At 40.0% G+C, this 25,307-nt stretch overlaps 1 protein-coding gene across 7 annotated transcripts in view; it reads left to right on the top strand.

Moving 5' to 3' along the window:
* RALGAPA2 (Ral GTPase activating protein catalytic subunit alpha 2) overlaps window positions 1–25,307 on the top strand; it is a 367,104-nt gene that overhangs the window by 91,529 nt on the left and 250,268 nt on the right. For all 7 annotated transcript variants that reach the window (XR_002125215.1, XM_019653128.1, XM_019653124.1 and 4 more), the window contains exons 7-10: window positions 3,211–3,326; window positions 6,630–6,768; window positions 8,529–8,728; window positions 16,492–16,719. Coding sequence is in view for 6 of the 7 variants with exons in the window: in XM_019653128.1 (XP_019508673.1) it covers window positions 3,211–3,326; window positions 6,630–6,768; window positions 8,529–8,728; window positions 16,492–16,719 (683 nt within the window). In the remaining variant the exon portion in view is untranslated. The remainder of the gene's footprint in view (window positions 1–3,210; window positions 3,327–6,629; window positions 6,769–8,528; window positions 8,729–16,491; window positions 16,720–25,307) is intronic.

The raw sequence follows: 25,307 nt of genomic DNA, 5'->3' as shown, positions 1-25,307 counted from the left end.
CTTTATGTCCTCACTAAGTTCCTTAAACATTTTTATCATCAGTGTTCTAAACTCTGTCTCTGAAAGGTTGGATACCTCAGTTTCATTTAGTTCCATTTCTAGAGGTTTTTTCTGATCTTTTACTTGGGACTGTTTCTTTGTTTCTTCATTCTGGCTGTCGCTCTGTGATTGCTTCAATGTATTAGATAGATAAGGTATGTCTCTCAGTCGTTGCTGGGTGCTCTTGTAGTATGTGTCCTTTATGTTTGGATTGCACAGTGTCTGTATTCTTCTGTCTCTTGTGTTCCAGAGGTGTCGCTGTTGAAGTTGCTCTTTAATTGCTTTTGGCTTGTCAGAGGGTGGGATTGACCCTCAGACTGATTAACTGGGAGAATTAGATCTATTCACAGTGTATGAGATGCTGTGAGGAGGTTGATCCCTTCCGAGGAGGTTTGGCCACTGGGTTCTTGTGCCTGTGGAAAATGTCCATTGAGAGTACCACTTGTAGATTCAACCAGGTAGTACTCTAGTTTTGTATAACACTGGCCTCTGGTTGTATTGGTTCTGGTGTCTCTTGGGCGGGGCTCCCACTGAGCTGTTTCAGACCTGCCTGTTAGGTGCCTCAAGGCTGTACACAGTTGGCTGCTGCCTGTGCTGAACCTGGGGTCATGTGGGGATGGTCTCTGTGTGAACTGAAGCTGGGTGCCCCCTTTATTGGTCCTGAGACAGTTTAGGAAAAGACCCAGGGCCCCCTAAGCCTGTTGGCACCTGTCAGATGCCGGTAAGGCCCACCTATTGAAAGAGGCTCTTTAGGGGTGTTTGCCTGGCTATTTGACCCGGTGTTCAGGGTGCCTCTGTGATGTGGCACTAGCATGGCAGGATGGAGTTCAAGTGAGTTATGCGACGTGATTGGTAGTTTTTAAGACATTAATGCAGATTCAGGGCTTACACCAATACCTGGCCTGTGACCCCCCCCCTTGTATAGCATCCCAGGGTCACTACAGCCAGCCTCCACCTCGCTCTCACAGATTCACGAAACCTGCTCTCAAGTGGCTGTGGTGCAGGTTTGTAGTCACTGAACACCATGATGATGACCCCAGGGCACTGCAAACCACCTTCTGTTGTAAAAAACCTTTTCCACAGTTTGTGGAGTGGGGCCAGTCACCCCAGCATCCACGTTGCCCCTGGCAATGCAGCTACAGTTGGGCGAGGTTGTATTACAGGTGCGTAAAGGCTGTGGTCAGTAGTTTGTACAGATTCAGTGTCGTCTCAGCTCCTGGACCAGTGCTAGGGCCACATCCACTTCATAAAACAAAAACAAAGCAAGGCAACCCAACAACACCAAAAAACAAATACACTCCCACAGAAACTCGATAAGCAGTGATCAGACAGGAGAAACAAAAGTATATAAAAGAGACACAAACACGAAAACAGGAGAACAAGACAGAAAAACAGTGACCAACGCAATATCCAGATAAACAAGTCAGAAAAACGATAAAAACAAAACAGATGAGAGAAAGATGGAAAAGGAACAAAAAGATGAAAGAGAAAGAAAAGAAAAATAATAGTAAAGAAAAGAAGGAAAAAAAAAAGGCTCTCTGCCCGCTTTAATCTGCAGACCACTTGCACAGCAATAGGAACTCTCGGGGCCGGCCGAGTGGCTCAGTTGGTTAAAGAGCTCACGCAAGAGTGCAAGCTCTGAGCAACAACAGCGGTTCGATGCCTGGCCCGAGCTGAGTTGCCGCCAAGCTGCCAACAGGTGGCAGGATGGCTCAGCTAAAAAAAAAAAAAAAAAGCAATAGGAACTCTCTGGGCAACTCAGCACCAGCTATGTTGGGGGGAATAGCTCAGCGTGTCATGCGCCGGCCTCCCTCTCAGGCTTGCAGCGAGCTTCCTGCAGTTGGCTGCTGTGTGTGCTCTGGAGCCCTGGTCACCACCAAAAATCCTCATGGATTGTTGTGGGCTGTCTCCTGCTGCTGCAAAAAACCCTCTGTGGTCTGGGGAGGTGGGTGCCAGGCACCAGGGTGCCCCCAGCAACACAGCTCTAGGTGGACGGGGGCGGCCCCCAAGGCACCATGGGGTGTGGTCAGTGGCCCACACCATGTCAGAGCAGCATGCACTCCTGCACCAGTAACCTGCCCGCACAAATGCGCCAGGAAAGTCCCAGCCACATCACTCAGGCCCACAGCTCCCAGCTCAACACTCCCAGGAAAACCCTCAGTCTCAGCCTGTCCCAATCAGCTGCTCGCAGATCAGGCTGAGCAGCCCGACAACCAATCGCCAGCCTGGCAACTCGGCTCGCGCAGTGTGGAGAGCAGAGACCCAAGGCAGCTCGCGCACTCCTGTGTCTCAGTGAACAGCCTGTTGGATCCAGAATGCGCCTGCCAGGTGTTTCCCTGGCTACACAGCACAAGCAGTGCCAGAGGGTGGGGATCCAAGGCCGCATGCGTGCACACGCACACACACACACACACTCCTGCGCCAATTCCACCAGACCAATGCGGTCCCAGACCTGACCCTTTGGGAGGGCCCAACCCTGAAAAAATGTTGCTCTCCTGTACACTACTCGTGTGCAAGCTGCACACCAGGGGAACAATGGTCCCAAAACCTCCAGCTCCCACACCAGAGGCACTCAGTTCAGTATTTCCCTGCAGGCTCCTGGGACCCGCTCACACAGCTACTCCTCCACTGGGGACTGGGTGAGTGCACACCAGCGAGCGAGTCCATGTGCTGGCTCCACTGGTTCTCTAGCTGCCCTCAGCCTCACCGAGTTGAGCAAAGAGAGTCCTCACTAATTTCTGCTGCCAGCTATCATGGAACTCCTGTTCCTAACAAAGTAACTCTGGGCTGGTGAGCTCGGTGTGAGGCCGGAGGGTCTCTCCCCGAACTGGAGAAGCCTTTTCACCGCTGAGGTGACCCTCACGGGGTTCGCCCTCTCTTGTCTTTGCCTCCTCTCCTCTCTGGCCCTCCTACCAGACTCGATGTGGCCACCTCTTTAAGTCCTTTGTTTAGAGGTTCTGTTCATCTAGTGCTCAGGGGACTTCCAAGGTTGAATGTTGTATAAATTATTTGTAATTTTGTGTGATCCTGGGAGGCAGTTGGTACAGTGTCTCTCTATTCTGCCATCTTACCGTAAGCCTGGATAGATGTATTTTAATAGAGGCCATTTTTTAAAACCCTGTTTGAAATTTAACTTTGGTGAAAGAGCTCTCATTATTTTTCACTCTGCAGCAAAGATATATCCAGAAGAAATCACTCCACTCCTGCCAGCCATATCAGGGGAAAAGATTCCTGAGGACCATACATGCTTTTTTCTTCAAATACTGTTGAAATATATGGTTATTCAGGTAAGAGTAAATTGTAGATAATTCAGTGATGATCTTATTCTCAGTAGGAAAGAGAAAACATTGCCTCTTTTCTTCCTGTTCACATTTTGCATTTTTGCTTTTTTTTTAAAGTTGATTTTATGTAATATTTCACTAAATATAGAATATGCCCCAGGTCACTTCAGCAAAGATCAGGCATACAGACTATTTTGTGTGAGTGTGTTTGTAAAGGGAAAAATTCATTTCTCCATCTGTGTGTCTTCTTTACTTTCATATTATTGCCACATTCACACAGAATGTGTGACACTTCTGGTCACCAAATGTATGGGTTTTTGTTTTCCTCCAACAAGCAATTCTCTTCCACAAAAACTGGGTGTCCTACAATTTTATCTCAATTCTGATACTATCTACCTGGAGAAAGCATCAGATCCCACATATTAACATCTCTGTCCCGTAAGACTGTTCCCATCCCATTCAGATGCCAATTGCAAGTAGTAGGTCTCCAGGTTACCCCCGACTTATGTTCAATTTGACTACAAATCAGAGGTTCCCACACCTCCTCCTCATAGTCAGTTAATTTGCTAGAGTGGCTCACAGAACTCAGGGAAGAATTTACTTATGTTTATCAGTTTATTAAAAAATGTAATAAATGATACAGATGAGCCGCCAGATGAAGAGGTACGTAGGGTGAGGTCTGGCAGAGTCCTGAGCACCGGAGCTTTTGTCCCCACGGAGCTGGAACCTGTCACCCTCCCAGTACATGGATGTGTTCACCCACCTGGAAACTCCTTGAAACCCCTTTTATTGGCATTTTATGGAGACTTCCTCCCACAGGCATGATCAATTATTAATTCCATTTCCAGCTCCTTTCCCCTCTGTAGAGAAATGAGGTGGGGTGAGGGCTGAAAATTCTAAGCTTCTAATCATGTCTTTGTCTTTATGGTGACGAGCCCCGATCCACGAGCCATCCAGTCGCCCACCAACAGTCATCTCATTAGAACAAAATATGCTCTTAGTGCTCTTATCACTTAGGAAGTTATAAGGGTTTCAGGAGCTCTGTGCCAGGAACTGGGGGCAGAGGCCAATATGCAGAAGGTGCCAAAAAAATGTATACACGTTTTAAGAAAGGAAAACTAATTTAAAATTGTAATACTCAATATATACCGATAACAAAAGATGAATACAAATCATGTTTGACTTCTGCAATTACAAGAGGTGTTCAAAGTGGTTACCATCAGCATCCAGACACTTTTGATTACGGTTAACTACTGCTTGAGCAACGTTGACCAAAGTGTTCATTGTATACATTTTTTTCGGCATCCCCGGTATATAGTTTTTATTATCTCACAGTGTATTGTATTAAACTAGTTTTGCCTCTTTACTCCTTACCTAACCCTGATCTCTATGGTAACGAAACAGGATGGAGGAGGAGGCAGGCCTAGAAGCTGAATGGGTGGAACAGGAATGGGCAGAGCAGGCAGGGAGATTTGAACGAAAGCATGTATAATTATCTCATCATGCCATCAGCACAGGCCTGCTTTATGTCATATATTCCTTTCTCTTATAGTTACCAAGTGAATATAGAACTAAAATCATTAGTTTATGATTTCAGTAGGTGACGTGTCTCTTGGTCTATGTTTCTGAGCATTGATATTGTTCAAAACTACTGAGTGCTTTTCTCGCAGCAAACACTTCTTTTATCCCTGAGCTCCTCCTAGGTAGGTACTCGTATAGTCCAGTCTCTGTCCTATCCTTCACAATCAAGTTTGTTGGTGTGATAGTCTCTGCCAGGTCTACTTCCTCACCTAATGTTCCCTGACACTCTCTGTTACCTGCTTCTGCCCTGTCACTGCTAAGACTGAGGTTCGAGGCCATGAAGGGTTCTCATGATAAGTCCAGAGGAAGGGCACTTCAGTTTGTGCCATATTTAGTCTTTTGGGTGATTTAACAGTGTCTGCCCCTTCTTCATGATATTCCTCCCATGATATTTTCTTCTGGCTTTTTTTCTCCCATTCTTTTACTTCTATCCAGTTTTCTTTGGGGAATTGTATTTCTCTCTGCCATCCCTCAAGATTCAGTCTTTGGCTGCACTTTGTGACTACTGTGTCCTGCTGAGCGATCTTGTCTGCTCTCCTCTCCCGTTTCCTTTTGCCAACAACAGAAACACAAGGATTCCAGAATCCTGAGAGCCCAACTGGGGTATTCTGTCCTCTTCTGGAAGCTCTACCTTTTAGCTCTACTGGCCCATTCTACATGTATCTCAAACTCTATCTGATCGGAAGTGGCAGGGCATTCCGTATGTCCCAGATCAGCATTGAGTATCTTGAACTTGAATGTGTTGGGAGACTTAGGTTTTCATTCTAGATGTGTCACTGATGAGCTGTGTGACCTCAGATAAGTTGTGCAATCCCCAGGATTCCATTAGAGGAAGGATGCAATTGATGTGGGGGTAGGTTTTCATGCAGACTATGAGCCCCTAAATTGTGTGCAGAATTGTATGTGCATGTTTATCCCCCGTTCTTCCTTCTGTATACTGGGGTGAATCCACAGAGCAGAGCTTCTCCCTTGGCTCACCCCAGAGAACTTCTGGCAGGTTACGATGCTGAGCCTCTCTGCCCCTGGGCATCCAAAGCCCCTCGTCTCAGGTGCTGCACAGATATTATCATTTTCCAAGTGTGCTCATGAAGGGATTTGGGAAGCTTGGCTTTAGAGCGCTCTGTGGTCTAACAAGCATTAAGAACCACTGACAGGTATAGCTGGACTGGCAGGCCTGGTTTATCCTAGCCTGTGGATTTCTTTTAATAAGGAGAACGTGTTTTCCAAAAATCTGTAGCTTTGCCTTTTGATAGTGATTTTGCATGTCGGTAACATGGGATGAAATCTTTGGAAGGGATTGTTTCCTTAATTCCTGTTTATTATAAATGGCCTTTTTAAAGTTTTTTAAAAAGCACCTGATTATATCTGACGAGATGTTTTAAGGGCACAGGAATGTTAAAATCATTACAAAGAACATGTGGAAAAAAATATGGGCAAGATGTAGTAGAACAAGTTTAAAAAGAAATTATATCGTTGGGTGATTTTTTTTTAATACTCAATAAAAATGCTATTGATATTCTTAACGTAGTTGCTGTTTTGTTTTGAAGTATTCATTCTTGTCATCTTTTGTGTTTTAAGATATGATTTCATTACAGGTTTATCAATATTATTTGTCAAGTTGTTTTTTAGTTAGGATAGCAATTTTAATAATACAACAGTATTTCAGTTCAGTATACATTAATTTGAAATGTAAATATACATATGTTCTTTTCCACATATTATCCAAAGGCTGCAAGTTTGGAGTGGAAGAATAAGGACAATCAGGATACTGGTTTTAGATTTCTTTTTACATTGTTTCGAAAGTATTATCTTCCTCATTTATTTCCATCGTTTACTAAGTTAACAAACATCTACAAACCTGTACTTGGTAAGTACTAATTGAGCTGCGTATCGAGGACATCCACAGGGAAGCTGCACAGTGGCTTTCAAAGTGGCCTTTGATTATTTTTAAGTAAAATAGTTATTTTGTTCTTATATTTAATGGTGACTTTATTATAAGAGGTTGAAAGTTTCCTAATAAATGATTTTAACTGTACAAACTAAGATGTACTTCAGCTCACAGCAATAAAGGAGAACTGTGATTCCTATACTGAGAAATAATTTGAAATGAATTGTGATTTTGGGGGGGTAATTTCAAATCTTTTAATGTAAAAAAAGCTCACGTTTCTTGAAGTCTTCTCTTATTGGGGGTGGGATGTGTCGACTGCAGACCTTGCTCAGTGCCTGGGCACGCCAACCCAAGCCACACAGCTGCCTACACTATGCCCAGTCGGGACCACTTATAACTGCTTATGGAGGGGCAGATGCTTGGGCAGTTGGGCAGCCTAGGGACAGTAAGCCCCAGAGGGGAAGGAAATATAAGGGAATTTCTGATTTAGCATTCCTTCTGTAAGAAACGAGGACTCACAGGCCAGAATCATCCCTTAGAGGGGTGGTAGTGGAACAAATCTTTCTGTGCCTATTATTTTAAAGCAAGTGAAATTAGTTAAAATGAATAATTAAGAACAATTTTGGAGGGGAAAGGATCACAACTGACATTAATCCATCTGGGGAATATGGGCAACTAATTCAGTTGCCTGTGGGTGTTTATTTGTACACACACACACACACACACACACACACACACACACGGGCAAGGGGGAAACAACTTAAGCTTTTGCATTTTGAAAGATGTAGAAGAAGCTCTGACTTTAAGGGTACTGGGATATGCATTTTATTGGCCCTGTATGTGGGTATTATTTTCAGTTTTGTTTCTGATTTTGTAAGTACTCTGTATTCATTGTAAAAAACAGTATATTGTTAATATTTCAAGATTAAAAGTTATTTGCTAAGAATTTGTCTGCCTCATGCATGCATACATGCATGTACCACCAGGTGTACAAAAATTAGTAAAGAGTTGTACCTATAGCAAGTATTGGGTCATTGGAAAAGTCATGACGTATTTTTCTGTTTTTCAATGCAAAAATGCATCATGACTTTACTGACGACCCAATAGTATCTCAAATCTAATACCATATAATTTTCCTTTTGATTATGGAATTTAAAGAATGGACCTCTTATTAATTCTTTGGAAATGGTGGTGTCTGATACCTCAAAGATGAAACATGACTCTGAATTCTTTCAGATATGAAGTTGATTATACTGATTCACCTAAAGGGAAAAGGATAGAAAACTAAAGTTTAGTTGATTTGATTAGTGTAGTATTGGTTGTTAAAATACCTTAAATGATGAAAAAAATGTCTGCAAATGGTTTTACATTTGTTCCGATCATAAAATAGGATTAAAGTAGTTAAAATGTATGTGAAAAGATTTTTACTATTATAATTTCATGTAATTTCTGAAATTTGTTAAAAAGAGTTATTAGCATAGTTTTTCCACATCTGTATATAACAGCTGTAAGTAAACAGTAACAATCACTAACACCTTGCCTTGCTCAGGTTGCAAGGCAGAATCAGGAACAATCCTACCAAAAGATGACAGTTTTAATTATCTCTGAATCTTTAATCATAGTTACTATCCAGACAGCCAAATATAGTTATGTCTGTTTTGCTTGGAAACTGAAACATTTGTAGGGGTTACATAATGACAGGATTCACTAACCTAATCATGTATTCTTTTTTCTTCCAGACATCCCCCATTTAAGACCAAAGCCAGTGTACATTACTACAACTCGAGACAATGAAAATATTTACAGTACAAAAATTCCATACATAGCAGCTCGTGTTGTTTTTATTAAGTGGATTGTAACTTTCTTTTTGGAAAAGAAGTATCTACCTACAACACAAAACACTAAAAATGGAGTCGATGTATTGCCTAAAATCATGCAGGTATGTCATTCATCATCTGTTTATCTCTCCATACTTATGTAATAACACACACTAACACATACCAAAATATTTTATTATTAAGGTTATTGGTTCTCACAGGTCGTTGGTTACAAGGACTTGATTTTATTGGCCTACTCTGCTGTAATGCTGAGGTTTCAGAATAACCTGCGAATTAGAAGCACTTATTGTGCTCTGTTGGTATTGCCATGACGAGGCAGTCTTGGGGGCAAGGGAAGCATTCTGAGATAATGGCTGTTGTGTGCACCCTCCTGGCTTCCTCTCGTTTTCCCTCCTTTACTCTGGTACCAGTGACCTTTGAACATAAGACCAGGGCCTGTTGTGCTTTCACCAATCCCAAGCACTTGCAAGGCCCTCAGGAATTGTGCAGGGGGTCATGGAGCGGACCTGTGAGACTGCCAAGTGCTCTCTGGGAACTCAGGGGAAGGGATGGATCAGCAGCTTGGGATGGTTGTTGAGCCATGAGGGGGTCCCTGGAAGAGAAGGCTGCCTTTTCCCGAGGCCTTAGATGAAGACCTCTTCTTGTATGGGGCCTTCTGTTCCTTGCTAGCCTTGGTCAGATGCAAATGGGGGCTTTCCCAGCTGGCTGAGTTGCTTAGGGACTTTATGCTCGGTAGAGCGGGACCACTCATGGAAATCAAAGAGCAGTCACTTCACAGAAGGGTCGTGGTTTTGTTCGATTTTTTTTTTGTTCTCAAGAGCAAGGACAGGAAGTGTGATCCACTTAGTGCAGGTTTGCTGATGCTCTGGAGTTCTCAGTGGTGTGACCTAGGCCTGAGTTGGGAAAGTGCACACACCTATAATTAGCACCTTGATGGAGGAGCACCAAACTGAAGTCCAGAGCATGTGGCCCCTTTGACAAGAACTGACTAAAGATCTGGAGGAACTTATTTTCAAAGAAGTCTGAGGGAGATACAGCTACAATAAGAACAGCAAAAGACTTGCTGAAAGAAAAGTTTTAAAAAACCTTAAATATCTTAATATAAAAACTTAATAGATAAACCGAAAATGGTAATGATCACTGCTGATAACAGAATTGGTTTTCTGAAGAAATATCCCACAACACTCAGCAAAAATTTAAAGAGATGGAAATTAGAAATTAATAAATAACACCTGAGGGCTGATCCAGACCTACCTTGCAAATATTGTGAGGACAGGAGAAAAGAATAAGGAGTAGTAATTAAACTAATAAAAAGAACAGTTTACCTGAGCTGAAAAGAAGTCATGCCTTAGACCGAAAGGCTTTTGAGTCCCAGGAAGAATTAGCTAAAAAGACAGAAACCTAAACAGACATTAGACTTTCAGAGATTAACAAAAAAACTATACAGACTTCCAGATAGGAATCAGAGTTTCCTTCAAAGGGATGAGACAGACGAGCATTGACTATCTAATCTAACCTACAACCCTGAAGCTGAAAGAACCTAGCTGTCTGTCTGTCTCCCTTTCTCAGAACCTTGCTTCATATCACATACTCATACATAAACAAATGTCAGATTGATTCACGGTCTAAATTGATTTAAGGTCTAACTATAAAAACAAAATGATAAAGAACTTGGGAGCAAATCTGGGGGAATGTATAAATTTGGCAAATGGTAGACTGTCTTAAGTAGCAATAAGACCCACAAGCCATAAAGAAAAGGAGGTTAGACTTGAAAAAATAGGAAAAGATTTATGTGTCAAAAGATAGCATAAGGGCCGGCTGAGTGGCTCAGTTGGTTAAGAGCTCGCTCAAGAGTTTGAGCTCTGAGCAACAGCGGTTCGAGTCAGCCCGAGCTGAGCAGCTGTGAGCTGCCAACAGGTGGCGGGATGGCTCAGCTAAAAAAAAAAAAAAAAAAAAAAAGATAGCATAAAGCCACACTCAAGCAACAGACTGAAAAGCATTTGAAACATCATGGCTGTTAATAGAGCTCATATCTCTACTATATGTAGAGTGCCTACAAATTGATAAGACAGGCCCAACTGAAAAATGGACAAAGGCAATGAAAGGGAAGTTCACAGAAAAGGGAATAAAAATGGCCCGGATTTCACCAGCAGTCAGGGAAACACAGTTCATTCTGAGCCAGACTAGAGACCTTTATTCACCAATCAGGTAAACAAAAACTAAAAATCATCAGCTAGACCAAAATTTGTATGAAATTACATATAAGAAAATCACACTCTGATAAATTTTACATTGCATCTGTGTGGGTTTTAGGTTAATTCAAAACAGTCTGTTTAGAGTATTTAACTTTTTCCTACCTGGTTTCAAATTTTTGAAAAACCATTACCTGTATTTATTGAAAATAAATTTCTCACATGGATGATGAGAAGTAGCAAGAATAGCAAATTAACCACTGCTTCAAGGTTCTAATTTTTTTTTCACTTGTTGACTCTTCACACTTTTGAGTGACCTACTTTTATTACCTAGCTTTTTTAGTGTCATAAGGGTCCGAGCAACTCAATCAATTAGGATGGTTCTATCCTAAAACAAGAAAGACACCAGAACTCAAACTGAGTTAAACGTAACAAGAAAAATTTTAATCTTATAAATAAAGAAACATAGGGAGGCTGGCTGACAATAAGGTTCACTCATTCTCTCTCTATGATGCTCTGCAGTTTTCTCTTTTCTCTTCTGCCCTTTTCCCTCTGGCAGGTTTGGTATCAGCTACTCTAATGAATGTAAGATGGGACGCTGCATAACTTGTTTGTGTTCAGAGACATCCCAGAAATACAAAGCCCTTCCCTTTTGTCTGAGTGGAACAACTTAGGTTACTTGCCCACTCCTAAAACCATAACAACGCATTGATTGGCTTAAAGCTTGTGCTGTGGCTCAGGAGGGAGGGGGCATGATGACTTCCATGATACAGAACACTCCCCTGGTACTGTGGATAGGGTCTTCTTCCTGTTAGTCAAATGGGCTTCATTTGAGGAGGCAGGCAGAGCACTGGTGTTCTGTCAGAGAGGGGGAATGGATGCTGGGCAGACAACCACCTGTGCCCAGTGCTAACATACCCTGCAGATAGCTGCGCTTAGAAATGGTCACTGCCACTGTAGACTGTTAATACACCTCATAGTGTAAGTAGTTATATTAGTTTCCTATTGTCACTGTAGCAAATTACCACAAACTTAGTGGCCTGAAACAACACAGATTGATTATCTTGCTGTTCTGGAAGTCAGAGTCTAAAATCGGTCTCTGTGGGGTAAAATAAAGGTATTGGCCGGCCTGTATTCCTTTTGGAGGCTCTAGAACAGAATCCATTTTCTTGCCTTGTCCAGTTTCTAGAGGCTGCCTGCATGTTTTAGCTCATGACCCCTCGTCACATCACCTTTTCTCCCTCTGTTTCCGTCTTCACATTGCCTTGTCTGTGTCTCGTCTTCCTGCCTTCTTATGGATCCTTGTGATTACAAGGTGTGATTGAAAAATACGGTGAATATTTAAATAAAATTTATTACAGTAAAAGACACATTGCCATTAATCCCCCTCAAAAATTCCCCCTTGCTTTGAACATACTTATCCCATTGTTCTTGCACTTTCTGAAGCAGTTCTGGACGTCCTCTTTCAGAAGTGTCTTTACTTCATCCTCAATCATGACAACACTCTGTGTCACACATCGCATCTGGTATACGGCAATTTCTGTCAAATAAAAACATTACGGTGTGTCCTCATCCACCTTATTCGTCGGACCTTGCACTGTGTGACTTCTCGCTGTTCCCCAAAGTTAAAATGGCCATGAAAGGAAACCTTTTGAATCGATTCAAGGACATCGAAGCAGCCACGACAGCGCAACTAAAGACACTCACAAAAGGACTTCCAGAACTGCTTTAGAAAGTGGCAAGGACTATGGGATAAAGTGTGTTCGAAGTAAGGGGGAGTATTTTGAGGGAGATTAATGGCAATGTCTTTTACTGTAAAAATTTTTTTATTTTTATTTAAACATTCACCATAATTTTTTATCCTACCTTGTACACTGGGACTACCCAGATAATCCAGGATAATCTCATTGCAGCATTTTTTATTTAACCACATCTGCTGAATCCCTTTTTCCATATAAGGTAACATTCAAAGGTGCCAGGCATTAGGGCATGGACATCTTTGGGGTGTCTTTATTCAGCTGACCAGTTGTCTCCTGTCTTCCCTTCTCTAACTTACAGCTGTGGCCCCACCTCATCTCACATGTGTGTGTTCCACTCTTTATTTACATTGTACATTAGAAAAAGCAGCAATGTAAACAATCAAATATTAAATTTTGGAAATGGAGTTGCAGGAATAAAAGTGCATGTAATTGCATTTGTCTCCTGAAAGTTTTTGTTTTGAATTTCAAATTTAATATAATTTTACCCCTGTAAAGTGAACATCACTAAGTCAGATGACCCAAAGAATATACTGGTCTTATAAAAGCCATTTAAAACAATATTTTAAGTGCCACTTCCAAATAGAGTTCATACTTTGGCCACTATTACTGTGTCAAAGATCATATATGAGTTTTTTGTGTTTTTTTCCAAAGTGAATTTACTCCCTCTTGATCTAGAACTGATACCTTTGACAGTATTTTTCACCAGGAAGGAAAGGAATTAGTGCATTGTCTAGGCTTAGCTTAGTTACCACTTGGAGAATCTGGTTTAACAGATTTTCTTGTTCAGTGGCGTCATTCATGGGAGAACAGAAGTACATCCCATAGTATGTTGGCAACAACAACAAATCCCCCCTTTCAAATCTGAACAATCTTTGTTCATCATTTCAGCTGAAAATGTTTTCAGTGAAGAATTATTTATTCCTTAGTAATTCATTTTTGTAAGAAATAGAAGTACTTTAACATGTGTTAGAGAAAGCACAGTGGTGATTTTAAAATTTCAGCAGTGACTATTCTCTTTACCAGTTTTATATGCACATTAATTAAACATTAAAACCCAAAGCAGTCCATTAGGGAATGAAAAAGAAAGTTTGAGGTCACATTTATTTTTATGATAGTTCTTAATTACATTATTAAAAGAACCACTACTTTTACTAATTCTGGATCAGCCCTTCAGTTATGATTCATGGGCTTTGGGTTTCCTGAAATTTTTGTATTTCATGTGATGGAAAGCTAGAAAAAGTGAATCACACAAGTTGACAACCCTACAAGAGTTAGTATTTTGTACAAACTCATTTGTTGACTACCACTCTAGTACTGTCTGTGTTCTTAAGCTCTCAAAGCAGACTGGCTGCCCCCAACCATGCAGGTGAATCATTACGGGAATTGAGTGGCATCAGGCATCACCAACAAAATAGCAGTTTCATCCTCTTGTTTCACACCTGCTTTGTGGGTGTCCTCATTGAGCCTGATGCTGAAGGTGAACAAGTCTCAGTATGAGCTGTGGTTTGAGAGGAAACCAGGGTGGTAGGGAGAATTGAGAGGAAGGATTAAGTGATAGCCTACATCATGCGATTTCCTGAGCCCTGGAAATGCAGGCCTGGTCCAAGCAGATACGTACATATGTGTATTTCACTCACTAAGGCTTCACAGCATGCCAAAGAGGTAAGAATCATCCTTGCTTTTACCTCCGAGTTAACGAATACTAAATTATAGTTGAGAATTCCAGCTTGAATGTTGTGGGCAGAAAATGGACCTCTTTCTGTGGTTAATTTTTATTCATGCTCTCACTGTTAATCTTCATAAAAAAGACAAGAAATGACTAGACTTGGATTATTAGTTTGTTTTCACTCTCTCATCACTATAATTATAAATGTCAAAGCATACATATATTTTTGGAAAGCAGCCTATTGTGGAGGGAGTGTGGAGTAGAGGCAGCTAATAAAAGCATTGTTTTATCAGGAGAAGTACATATTTTCCCTCCGTTTGGGAATATGTACATGCAGAGCATCAACTTAAGTTATGTGCAGATTTTCAACTCCATGGTGGGTCAGCACCCCAAACCCTCACGCTGTTCAAGGGCAACTGTAATTTTCAATTTATGGCATGATGGGAAATCCATCTGTGCTACCGTTATGTTCTATTTGGCTAACAGAGCTTATTTTTTAAATAACTGCATGCCTTTAAACATAATTCTTTATGTACATTATTTTAGTTATCTAATTGCTGTGTTATCTAATTAGTTATCTAATGACCTCAAATCTTGGTGGCTTAAAACAACAGCCCTTTTATCATACTACATATTTCAGTTTTTGGGTCAGGGATTTGGGCAGGATTTGGTTGGGCAGTTCTTATGCTTCATGTGGTATTAACTGAGGTTAATGGATGGTATTCTTCAGCTGGCGGCTGTTTGGTCTGGAAGGTCCAAGGTAACTTCATTTATATGCCTGTTACTTTGGTGGGTGCAGTTGGAAGGCTGGACTCAGCTGGGCCTCTCTTTCTATATAGTGTCTGTTTAAGTAGTTGGACTTCTTTCTTGTTTGCTCAGGGCTCCAAGTGCAAATGTTTCAAGAGATGGGAAGTAGTGACTGTCAGCCTCTTGGGCCTGGGCCTGAAATTGGCACAGGTGTCTTCCACTGTATTCTGCTGATTAACACAGTCATGTAGTTCACATGAACTAAAGGGGGGGGGGCATAGACTTTACCTCTATAGAAGGCGTGTCAAAGAATTTGTGATCATTTAAAATTTGCTGCATATGTGTATACATATATGGTTTTTCTTTCCTTTTTTGGTCTGTGGGGAAAATGGGAGTTTTTGATAAAAAAGTCACAGGTTATTGAGCTGCAAGAGACATTAGACTTAATCCAACCTCCATGTTTTACAGATTAAAATAAAATATAGCAATAAAAATGAGTGAAACTTAGTTTTTCTATGGAAGGTAGTTGATCCATCAAATAGATGAACTAATTAATATAGGGTAGCTCATCTCACAGTGTGACAGTACCTTTGATAAGCCACATAGGCTTAATAGCTAAGGCATGAAGAGAAAAATTATTATAAGTATAATCGTCCATTAATTTTCCCTAGAGATTACTATTTCGATACCAACTTTACTTTCAAACTCTCCTTGGTAGTTACTAAAATTATTATTTTGTACTACTTATATATTATCACTTCTTGTAAAAAATATTCACAGTGGTATTTGGGGTTATATATTTTGGCACTTAAAAGAATAATAGTAGAATTTATAAGATGAAGTGAAATTATACATATGTTTATAGGAAACATTTAATTCTCTGGGGAAATGAGAGCAGAAACCACTGTTAAACTTTGTGACTCATTGCATGAATTATTTTATTTCTTTGTGCTCTTAAAGTCTTCTAAATATTTAAAGTTTTATAAATATTTCAGTTAAGTTTGCTCTGAGATTCTGAATATAAAACTCAGATGAAGGTTCTGATACCATTTTAAAACCTTGGCACTCCGCCATCAAGGTGTCACTTAGCCTTACGAATCAAATGATGCTTTTCAACATTGTGCCTTGAAAATATCCACAAATTTTCAAATCTCTGTAACTATAGAGTAAGTACTGAAATACAGAGATCAAAGGTGATGATAATATAAATTCATGTGTCAATTTATTCTGTGATTTTTACAAATATAAATAAACTTTTTAGGTTGATAAAGTTTGACAGCCTCTCTTCCTGTAATAATTCAGTGGTTTTTCTGAGTTGGGGAGGGGTTAGTTGAATTGGGCAGTTGGTAAGTAAAAGTTCTGAAGCCCTCTTGTGCTTCAAGCTTGCCATCAAGTTGGTGATAACCAGACTTCTTTAAAATAAAGCAAGTCTTCAGTTTTGCTGGGTGTCCTTGAGTGTCAAAAATGATCACTCATAAGTGGTAATGACTTTCTTCTAGACTGTTGGTGGTGGTGCATCGCAAGAGAGGGCGCCGGAGCCGGAGGATGGTGGGCCCGTAGAGCCTGACAAAAACCATTCTAACAGCAGCACCTTGTCAGATCGGAGACTCAGCAACTCTAGCCTTTGTAGCATTGAAGAAGAGCACCGGACTGTCTATGAAATGGTGCAGCGGATCCTCTTGTCAACGCGAGGCTATGTCAATTTTGTGAATGAAGTATTTCGCCAGGTTAGTGTATGTGTGTTTGTTTTAAGTTCATGAAATTGAAGAGATTTTTGTTCTTGTTCTTTTACTCAATATTCTAAGAAATAGCTATTGATGAGTTGGGCTAAATTATAGGACTAAATAATGATCCCTGTAATTCCACTTTTAATTTGTCATGTGGAGTAGTGTGATTTTTTAAATTATGTTTTTGGAAAATTCCTATATGTGGAGAGAAAAGTTTATATTTGAGCAAAATCATCCCCAAGTACCTCATGTTTCTGTAACAAACTTTAAATCCAGAGGTAGGTGGAAAGAAAGCCATTTCTGCATATGTATTAACGAACATAGCGAAGAGGAGCCCAAGTCTGGTATCGTTCCCAGAGCCTTAGAAAGCTCTCTAAGGAGCTGGAGCTTTCTGCAAACAGTTGTACCTACCTTGCAAACGCCTATGGCATGTGTGTATGATAGAAGTATTGTGGCATAAGAGAAAAAAAGGATGAGGAGGGGAATGAAAAGAAAGGAAGGAGCTGAGGTTAAGACATTGAAATAACAGACCTGTGGTGGAAACTATGGTGGATGAAAAGGTGTTGGGAAGAGCAGAAGTGCAAACAAGAAAATGGTGCAAGCAAGGGAAGAGGACAGAAGAGATCAGAGGCTGGGGCAACGATTAGCATCCGAGAACAAAAACTGGGTATGATTCTGCACACACACCCCACCCCCCCAACCCCACTGTCCATTCAGCAATGTCTGGAGACAGTTTTGGTTCTTACAACTGGGGAAGAGGACAATGCTACTGGCATCTAATGAGTAGCAGCCAGGAATGTTATTAAATATCCTACAAGCACAGGATAGCTATCCCACCCCCACTCCACAAAGAAGAGTCCTGCCCAAAATGTCATTAGTGCTGCTGTGGAGAAACTCTGAGTTATAGCCATCTGACAGAGGAAATGCAACCCTCGATGTAGTTGAGCAGACAGCAACTCTGTAGTAGGGTGGAGCCATTGGGCCATGTGTGTCTTGGTACTGGTGCCCTGGAAGACAGAGAGGATGGCTTTTTTATGGGCATGTGTGTATGACTGGCAAATAGTTGTTTAGTCCATGAACTGGGTTGAAAGGTGAGGCCCTTGAATGGCAGAGACCAGTTTTGGTGAGGAGAAGAGGCAGATGCTATACACATATGAACGATGCATATGCACCATGAAGAGCTTTTTAGGGAGAGGCATAATTCACAACAATCTACAGGTTTTACTGTGTTTTGTATTATAATGAATAAAAAATGTTTACTTAAGAAAATGTTTGTTTAATCTATAATGAAAATTTCCGTTATGAAATATTTTTTCTGATTCCTTGGCCCACCACTGCCTTGGTTCTTCTTGCCCCTGATTGTGTCTTCTCTGTCTTATTTCTTGGCCCCTCTTTTTGTTTCACTCCAAATTATAAGAGTTGATCAATATTCTGGGCTTGAGCCTTTTCTTCTGTAACTCCACACTTGCTTCCTTGGGGCCTTCAACTGCTTATCCAGTGCCAGCAACCATTGTGGTATACGAGGTCTGACGATTAAGTGTGCGACCTTGTTGCAATGATGTTGCTAACCTTTTTTGTTATCAGAGGGATTATTCATTATGAATTTGTACCAACTGGACAAACAGTTAACCAAGTTTACTATTTTGAAGTGCTGAAAAGGCGGCATGAAAAAGTTAGACGACCTGAACTTTTCGCCAACAGTTTATGGCTCTTGCATCACAACAATGCACCAGCTCACATGGCTCTGTCTGTGAGGGAGTTTTTAGCAAGTAAGCAAAGAACTATATTGGAACAGCCTCCTCAACTCACCTGATCTGACCCCCAATGACTTTCTTTCTTTACCTGAAGAAAAAGGAAATATTGAAAGGAAGACATTTTGATGACATTCAGGACATCTAGGGTAATATGACAACAGCTCTGATGGCCATACCAGAAAAACAGTTCCAAAATTGCTTTGAAAGGTGGACAGACTAGGCACTGACACCAGTGCATAACTTCTCAAGGGGAGTACTTAGAAGGTGACCATAGTGATATTCAGCAATGAGGTATGTAGCACTTTTTCTAGGATGAGTTCGTGAATTTAATTGGCAAAACTCGTATGACTTCCAATCAAGCAAGCCTTTTATCCAGACCTTACATTTTAATTCCAGACTTGCCTTTTAGAATGCCTACTTGGGATCTCATGTGACCTTCCTGTGTTATATTCATGGTCACATTTTCTTCCCTAACGTCAACTTCTTCTGACTTGACTGCTCCTTTAAAGGGGCCTTCATTCATGTGTGCATATTAATTTTATCCCTCCTGGGCTCCTTGTCTTCTCCTATGAGCCATCACTTGCCAAGTCATGCAAGAAGCTGTCTCACTACTTTTTTCTCCTTTTCCTTTGACCATGGTTAACAGCATACTCCTTGGAGCCCCACACCTTCTGTATCATCCCTTTCTAATCTATAGTGTACACATTATGATGTCAAAACATTCTTTTATCGTACTAGTCCATGATTTAAAAATCAACCCTGTTCTCTCCATTAATGTTGCCATAATGAAGCTCCTGTTGTACTTTAATTTGAATTGAAATAGTCAAGGTCCTAGAGGACATATGATCGAGAGCAGAGGTCAGTATACTTTGTACAGCAAAGGGCCAAGTAGTGAATATTTTAAGCTTTGCTGATTACATGGACTCTGTTGCAGCTACTCAGCTCTGTATTTGTAGTTCGAAAGCAGCATAGGCAAGTATGTAACAAGCATGACAGTTTTCCCATAAAGCTTTATTTATAAAAATCAAGTGGCAGGTTGGATTTGGATTGTCAGAGTTTGCTGACTCCGATCTGTAATAGTATTTTAAACCCTTGGATACAAATGCTTAAAATAAGAGTAGAAATCATTTTGTAGATATTTGCTAAGAGAAACTTGCTAAATTGCTGTGGTTTACCTTCATTGTGTAATTGTTCATTTAGCATACACGTAGTTTGATCTGCATCTGTTATTGGCATTCCACCCCTGGTAGTGGTGTGCTCTAAATTCTAAAGTCAGTCTAAATCCTAAATCCAGTCTAAATTCAAGTTTGAAGTAGCTTGGGTCATATAGGAAACTGCAGACTATGACTGAAGTTAGGAGACTTCTTTGTGCCATGAAGCTCAAAAACATTTTATTTACCTTTCATAATTATTCTTAATCAAATCTAATTTGAAAACACATATATGAAATTTAAAATATGAGTATTATGCATTTTAAAAATACTGAAATAGACATTTGGGAAAAGGGGCATGGGTTTTAACACTGTTCTATTGCCCTCTCTTGGTCAATGATGAATTTTTCTTTTATGGAAGACAAAATGTCTTCTTTCATAATAATTTCTTTTTCAATTTTAAGTTAAATCTTAAAATGTGCATTCAAAAAGTACACATTGTGGGGCCGGCCGAGTGGTGCGTTGGTTAAGAGCTGGCTTGGGACGCCAGAGGGCCCCGGTTCGGATCCCGCATATGAGGGCCAGTGACACTGCCCTCTACAGCTAAGATGCTGAACAACAGCTCAACCTGGAGCTGGGCTGCCGTGGGTCGCCAGCGCTGGCGTAGGCTGCAGCCCCTGTGGCAGTGGGTTGCCATGGGCTACCGTGTGTAGCCAGCAGCCAGCGTGAGCGGCCAGCAGCCACTGTGAGCGACTGTCCAGAAGCCGGCGACTGATCTGCCTCACCCGGGAAGAGCGCAATGATGGTGCCAACTTGGGCCAGTGAAGCAACGTCCTCCACAACTAGACTGAAGAACAAAAGGATAGCAACTTGTCTGTTCCCCTTCCCCCAATTCCCCAGCACTGTTCCCATCCCCCAATTCCCCAATAAAAACCTTAAAAAAAAAAAAGTACACATTGTGGGGAGATAAAATGTGTGCGTATGTACCAGAGAACAGTGTGATGCAGAAGATCAGATGCCAGCGCGTGTGTCATGGGAAATAAATGCTGATGAGGGGCTACTGGGGGCAGGAGGCTCGCAGCAGGGGCTATTGGTGTAAATCACCTTGGACTAGATGGTTCAGTGAGTTAAAGGTAATGGAAATAGATGGTAACTGAAGGGGGATTAGGTTTGGCAAGGTTCAGGGCAGCCTCAGTTTACTGCTACTCTTAGCAGGTGGGATGACAGTGGTAAAGTGGCTTCAGGTAAGGTAAATCTAGTCTTGGGTTGTTCCATTGGAAATTTGTCTTCTAACTGGTGTTTTTCAGACTACCTGTTGTGACTATTCATAGGTCATTAAGTTAAATTAGTGGGTCAAAAAACAATATTTTTTAAAAAAATGATGAAATATAGTAAAATAGAACAGACCAAAACATTTCACAATGCATGTTGTAAGGATTAGTATTTTTTTGTATGAAACTTCTGATTTATTTATGTATGTACTGTATATACAAGTACATGTATCCTTCTGTAAAATGTCTTACTTAGGTTATGATCTCAGGTTCAAAGCATTGCTCTAAAGGGTGTTTGTTCATTAGGTTGTTTTGTTTGTTGTTGGTTTTGTTTTAAAGAACAGCTTTTTAATTAAAAGAAATGAATGTTCATTAAACACTCTGTGTGTGTGTGTGTGTGTGTGTATAAAATTATGAAGGAGAAAGCGAAAGCAAATCACTCAAAACACTACCATCTAAATAACCATATTAATGCTGGAAGAGCATCACTCTAGGTATTTCTATACGTGTGTAGCTCCTGGCCTGGCTAGTTAGATAGGCAGATAAGAGACCAGCAGAGAGGAGATGAGTAAGACAGGAAATAAACAAACAGAAAGCAGCCTGTCAGAGATTGACAGGAGGGCTTACAGATGAGTTCATAGATATAAACTGGCCGGCAGGCATAGAAGAATAGACAGATGGGTACAGAAAGGCCAGGTGGCAGAAATGGAAATAAGGTGCAGATGGATAGGTGGGTAGTTTTAGACAGACAGGTAGACATAAAATTTGCTAGTCAAGTATAGATGGACACATAGGCAGGTAGCCATGCACAGAGGCAGGAAAAGGTGAAACCAGACAGAGGTTGACTGAGGACAAGGCAAAGAGAAGGGTAATGGTGGGAAACTGACAGAATAACTTTATGGTAATATAATCTTTAATTCTCAATGGATCTTTAATGCGTTTTAATGAAGAGTTCTGAATTTTATTGCACTTGAATTTAACAGAAGAAAACAAAGCTAAAGGAATCGTTGGAATTCAAAAAAACATTCTTTTACCACAAGAAATATTAATTGCCAAAAGACTTGTCTATAATAAAAAACATTTATAACATGGTGTTGGAGTCACTTTTCAGCCACATGCTGTAATTTCAGAAAGCACTTGTTTATTTCTTTTAATGAAATATACAAAATTAGCAACCTTATATTTTCTTCAGTCTCTTTCCCCCATCTACTGATTTCACTGTATTGTAAATTTATGTTACACATTTACCATTATTTGCATTTAGTTTTGGAATCCTATTGTGCAGAGTTTTTTAGTCTTGGTTTTGTTTTTAGATTCATTCTTCCTGGTATCCACATTCCTAAAATACTCGCTTTGATTCACTTCTTGTTTGGCTTTGTATTGTCACCAAGTGGGTATTTTCGAGAAAGTGTCTTAGAAGCTTTGTTCCCTGAGTCCTTTTATGATGGAAAATGTTTTCCTTTTGCCTTTACATGTGAATATCAGTTTAGCTGGGTATTAGTAATTTGGGGTCACTCTTTCTTCTACTTAGGAATTTGTGAGTCAAAACTTTTCTAGACATAAAAATCAAAAGAAGTGGGAAAGCCTGATAAGGACTTTAGTCATACAGTGAGACTTTAGTATGAATATCAATAACATGTTTAAAGAGATAAAAGAAGCTTGAACATGTTTGCAGAAAACAAGACACTGTAACATGACTAAACGGGTTTGAATAGTAAGAAAACAACTTCTAGAAATAAAAAAAGTAACAATTGAAATATTAAAGGAAAACCTCAATTGGGTAAGTTTAATAGATTAGATACAGATGAAGAGAGAATAAACTGGATGACATATTTGAAGAAATTATCCTGAATGCACCTCAGAGAGACAGAGGTGAAAAATATGAGAGGTCAAGACATGGAGGATATAGTGAGGAGGCATGAAGTATATGTTCAGCTCTTCTCTATTCTTACTATTTTTTGTCAGCTGTTCTGTCAGTGACTTGAGAATATTCCACTGTGACTGTGAATTTGTCTATTTTTTTCATCAGCCTATCAGTATTTGATGTGTGTATGTGTGTGTGTGTGTGTGTGTGTACATTTGAGGCATAATTACTAGTTGTAGCAGAGATTTGGAAATATTATATGTTTTATTTAAATTGAATCTTTTATCTCTTTATCTCTAGTTATGTTACCTCCACCCCCCTCAAAGTTGATCTTTCCTATTCTTAATATAGCTCCACTGATTTTCTTTCCATTAGTGTTTGCATGGCGTAACTTTTTCTAACTTTTGACTTTCAACTTCCCCATATCCATATGTTTTGGTGTCCTCTTATAAATGGCATATAGTTTTTAAAATCCAACCTTATAATTTGTCTTTTGATTGGAGCATTATTCAACTTACATTTAACATAACAATTGCTATAATTATGTTTAAAGTTTACTATCTTACCTTCTACATTCCAGTTGCCTTGAATTCTTCCAGACTGGTTATTTTTAGCACCCCGTTTTTCTCCTTCAGATTAGTATTTTTACATTCATTTGTAATATTTGAATGGTTAACAACTTGCACGTGTAACTTAAAATCTAGCATTTCAACTTTTTCTCTCTTAATATGTACTTTATTTCCATTTTACTCCTTCTCAGTTTATATGTCATTGTTATGTATCTGAATTCCATAGTATGAATATATATAATATGTATTATTTATCTGCAAATACATACATATATCATCTTTTTCAGAACTATTGTAATTACCCAGTTTTATAATTTTATTCATTTTTTATTCACTTATATGTATCCAAATAATTACCCTTTTATTGTATTTTTATCCCTTTTCCAAATCTCTGACCTATAATTATTTTTCTTCTGCCTACAGATTAAATAACTTTTAGTATTTCCCTTAGGTCAGATCTCCTGGTAAAAATGTTCTTATTTTCTTATATGAAAATGACTTTATTCTGCTTTAATTTTAGAAATATATTCGTTCTGGATGTTGAATGCTACACTGGCAGCTGTTTTCTTTCTACACATTGAATATTTTGCTCCATGTTTCTGGCTTGCATTGTTTGAGATGTCATGCTAATTCATGTGGTTGATTCTTCAGAAGAAATGTGTCCTTTATTCTCTGGATGCTCTTAAGATTTTCTGATTGTCTTGGTTTTCAGCAGCTTTATTGTAGTATACTTTTTATTCTGCTTGTGTTATTTTGTGATTCTTGAATATGTGGATTAGTATCTCATCAATTTTGGCAAAATTCTCAGCCATTTTTTCTTCAGATATTACTTCTGCCCCTTTTTCTAATCTTTCCTTCTGTTAAGTTGGTGCAAACATAATTGTGGTTTTGTATTGTTGAAATTTGCCATTTGATATTGCAATACATTCTTAAATAAATGTGGTTATGTTATACATCATTTTAATGCACATTTCTCGTTTTATGGTTTTTTTTCTAATGACTTATTACTTGCTGTTTATTTTATATGTATTTTGGACTACGGAAATGTTAGACAAAAAGCAAATGAGTGATTTTCTTATTCAAGTTCAAAATGCATCGTAAAGCAGCAGAGACAACTTGCAACATCAACAACTCATTTGGCGCATGAACTGCTAACGAACGTACAGTGCAGTGGTGGTTCAAGAAGTTTTGCAAAGGAGACGAGAGCCTTGAACATGAGGAGCGTAGTGGCCGGCCATTGGAAGTTTACAACGACCAATTGAGAGCAATCATCAAAGCTGATCCTCTTATAACTATACGAGAAATTGCTAAAGAACTTAAAGTCAACCATTCTGGTCATTCAGCTTTTGAAGCAAATTGGAAAGGTGAAAAAGTTCAATAAGTGGGTGCCTCATGAGCTGACCACAAATCAAAAAAATTGTTGTTTTGAAGTGTTGTCTTCTGTTATTCTATGCAACAACAATGAACTATTTCTCCATTGGGTTGTGATGTGCAGTGGATGAAAAGTGGATTTCATACCACAACTGGTGACAACTAGTTCAGTGGTTGGACCGAAAAGAAGCTCCAAAGCACTTCCCAAAGCCAAACTTGCACCAAAAAAGGTCATGGTCACTGTTTGGTGTTCTGCTGCCAGTCTGATCCACTACAGCTTTCTGAGTCCCAGCAAAACCATTACATTTGAGAAGTATGCTCAGCAAATCTATGAGATGCACTGAAACCTGCAATGCCTGCAGCCAGCATTGGTCAACGGAAAGGGCCCAATTCTTCTCCATGACAACACCTCACTGGCGCGTTGTGCAACCAACACTTCAAAGGTTGAACAAATTGGGGCCGGCCGAGTGGCGTGTTGGTTAAGAGATGGCCTGGGACACCAGCTCTGAGCAGTAGGGCCCCGGTTCGGATCCCACATGAGGGCCAGTGAGGCCTCGCCTTCTACAGCTAAGATGGTGAACAACAGCTTGACCTGGAGCTGGGCTGTG

The sequence above is a fragment of the Hipposideros armiger genome, unplaced genomic scaffold (genome assembly GCF_001890085.2).
Source record: "Hipposideros armiger isolate ML-2016 unplaced genomic scaffold, ASM189008v1 scaffold_195, whole genome shotgun sequence".
NCBI lineage: Eukaryota > Metazoa > Chordata > Mammalia > Chiroptera > Hipposideridae > Hipposideros > Hipposideros armiger.
This window is presented reverse-complemented; position numbering and strand designations above follow the sequence as displayed.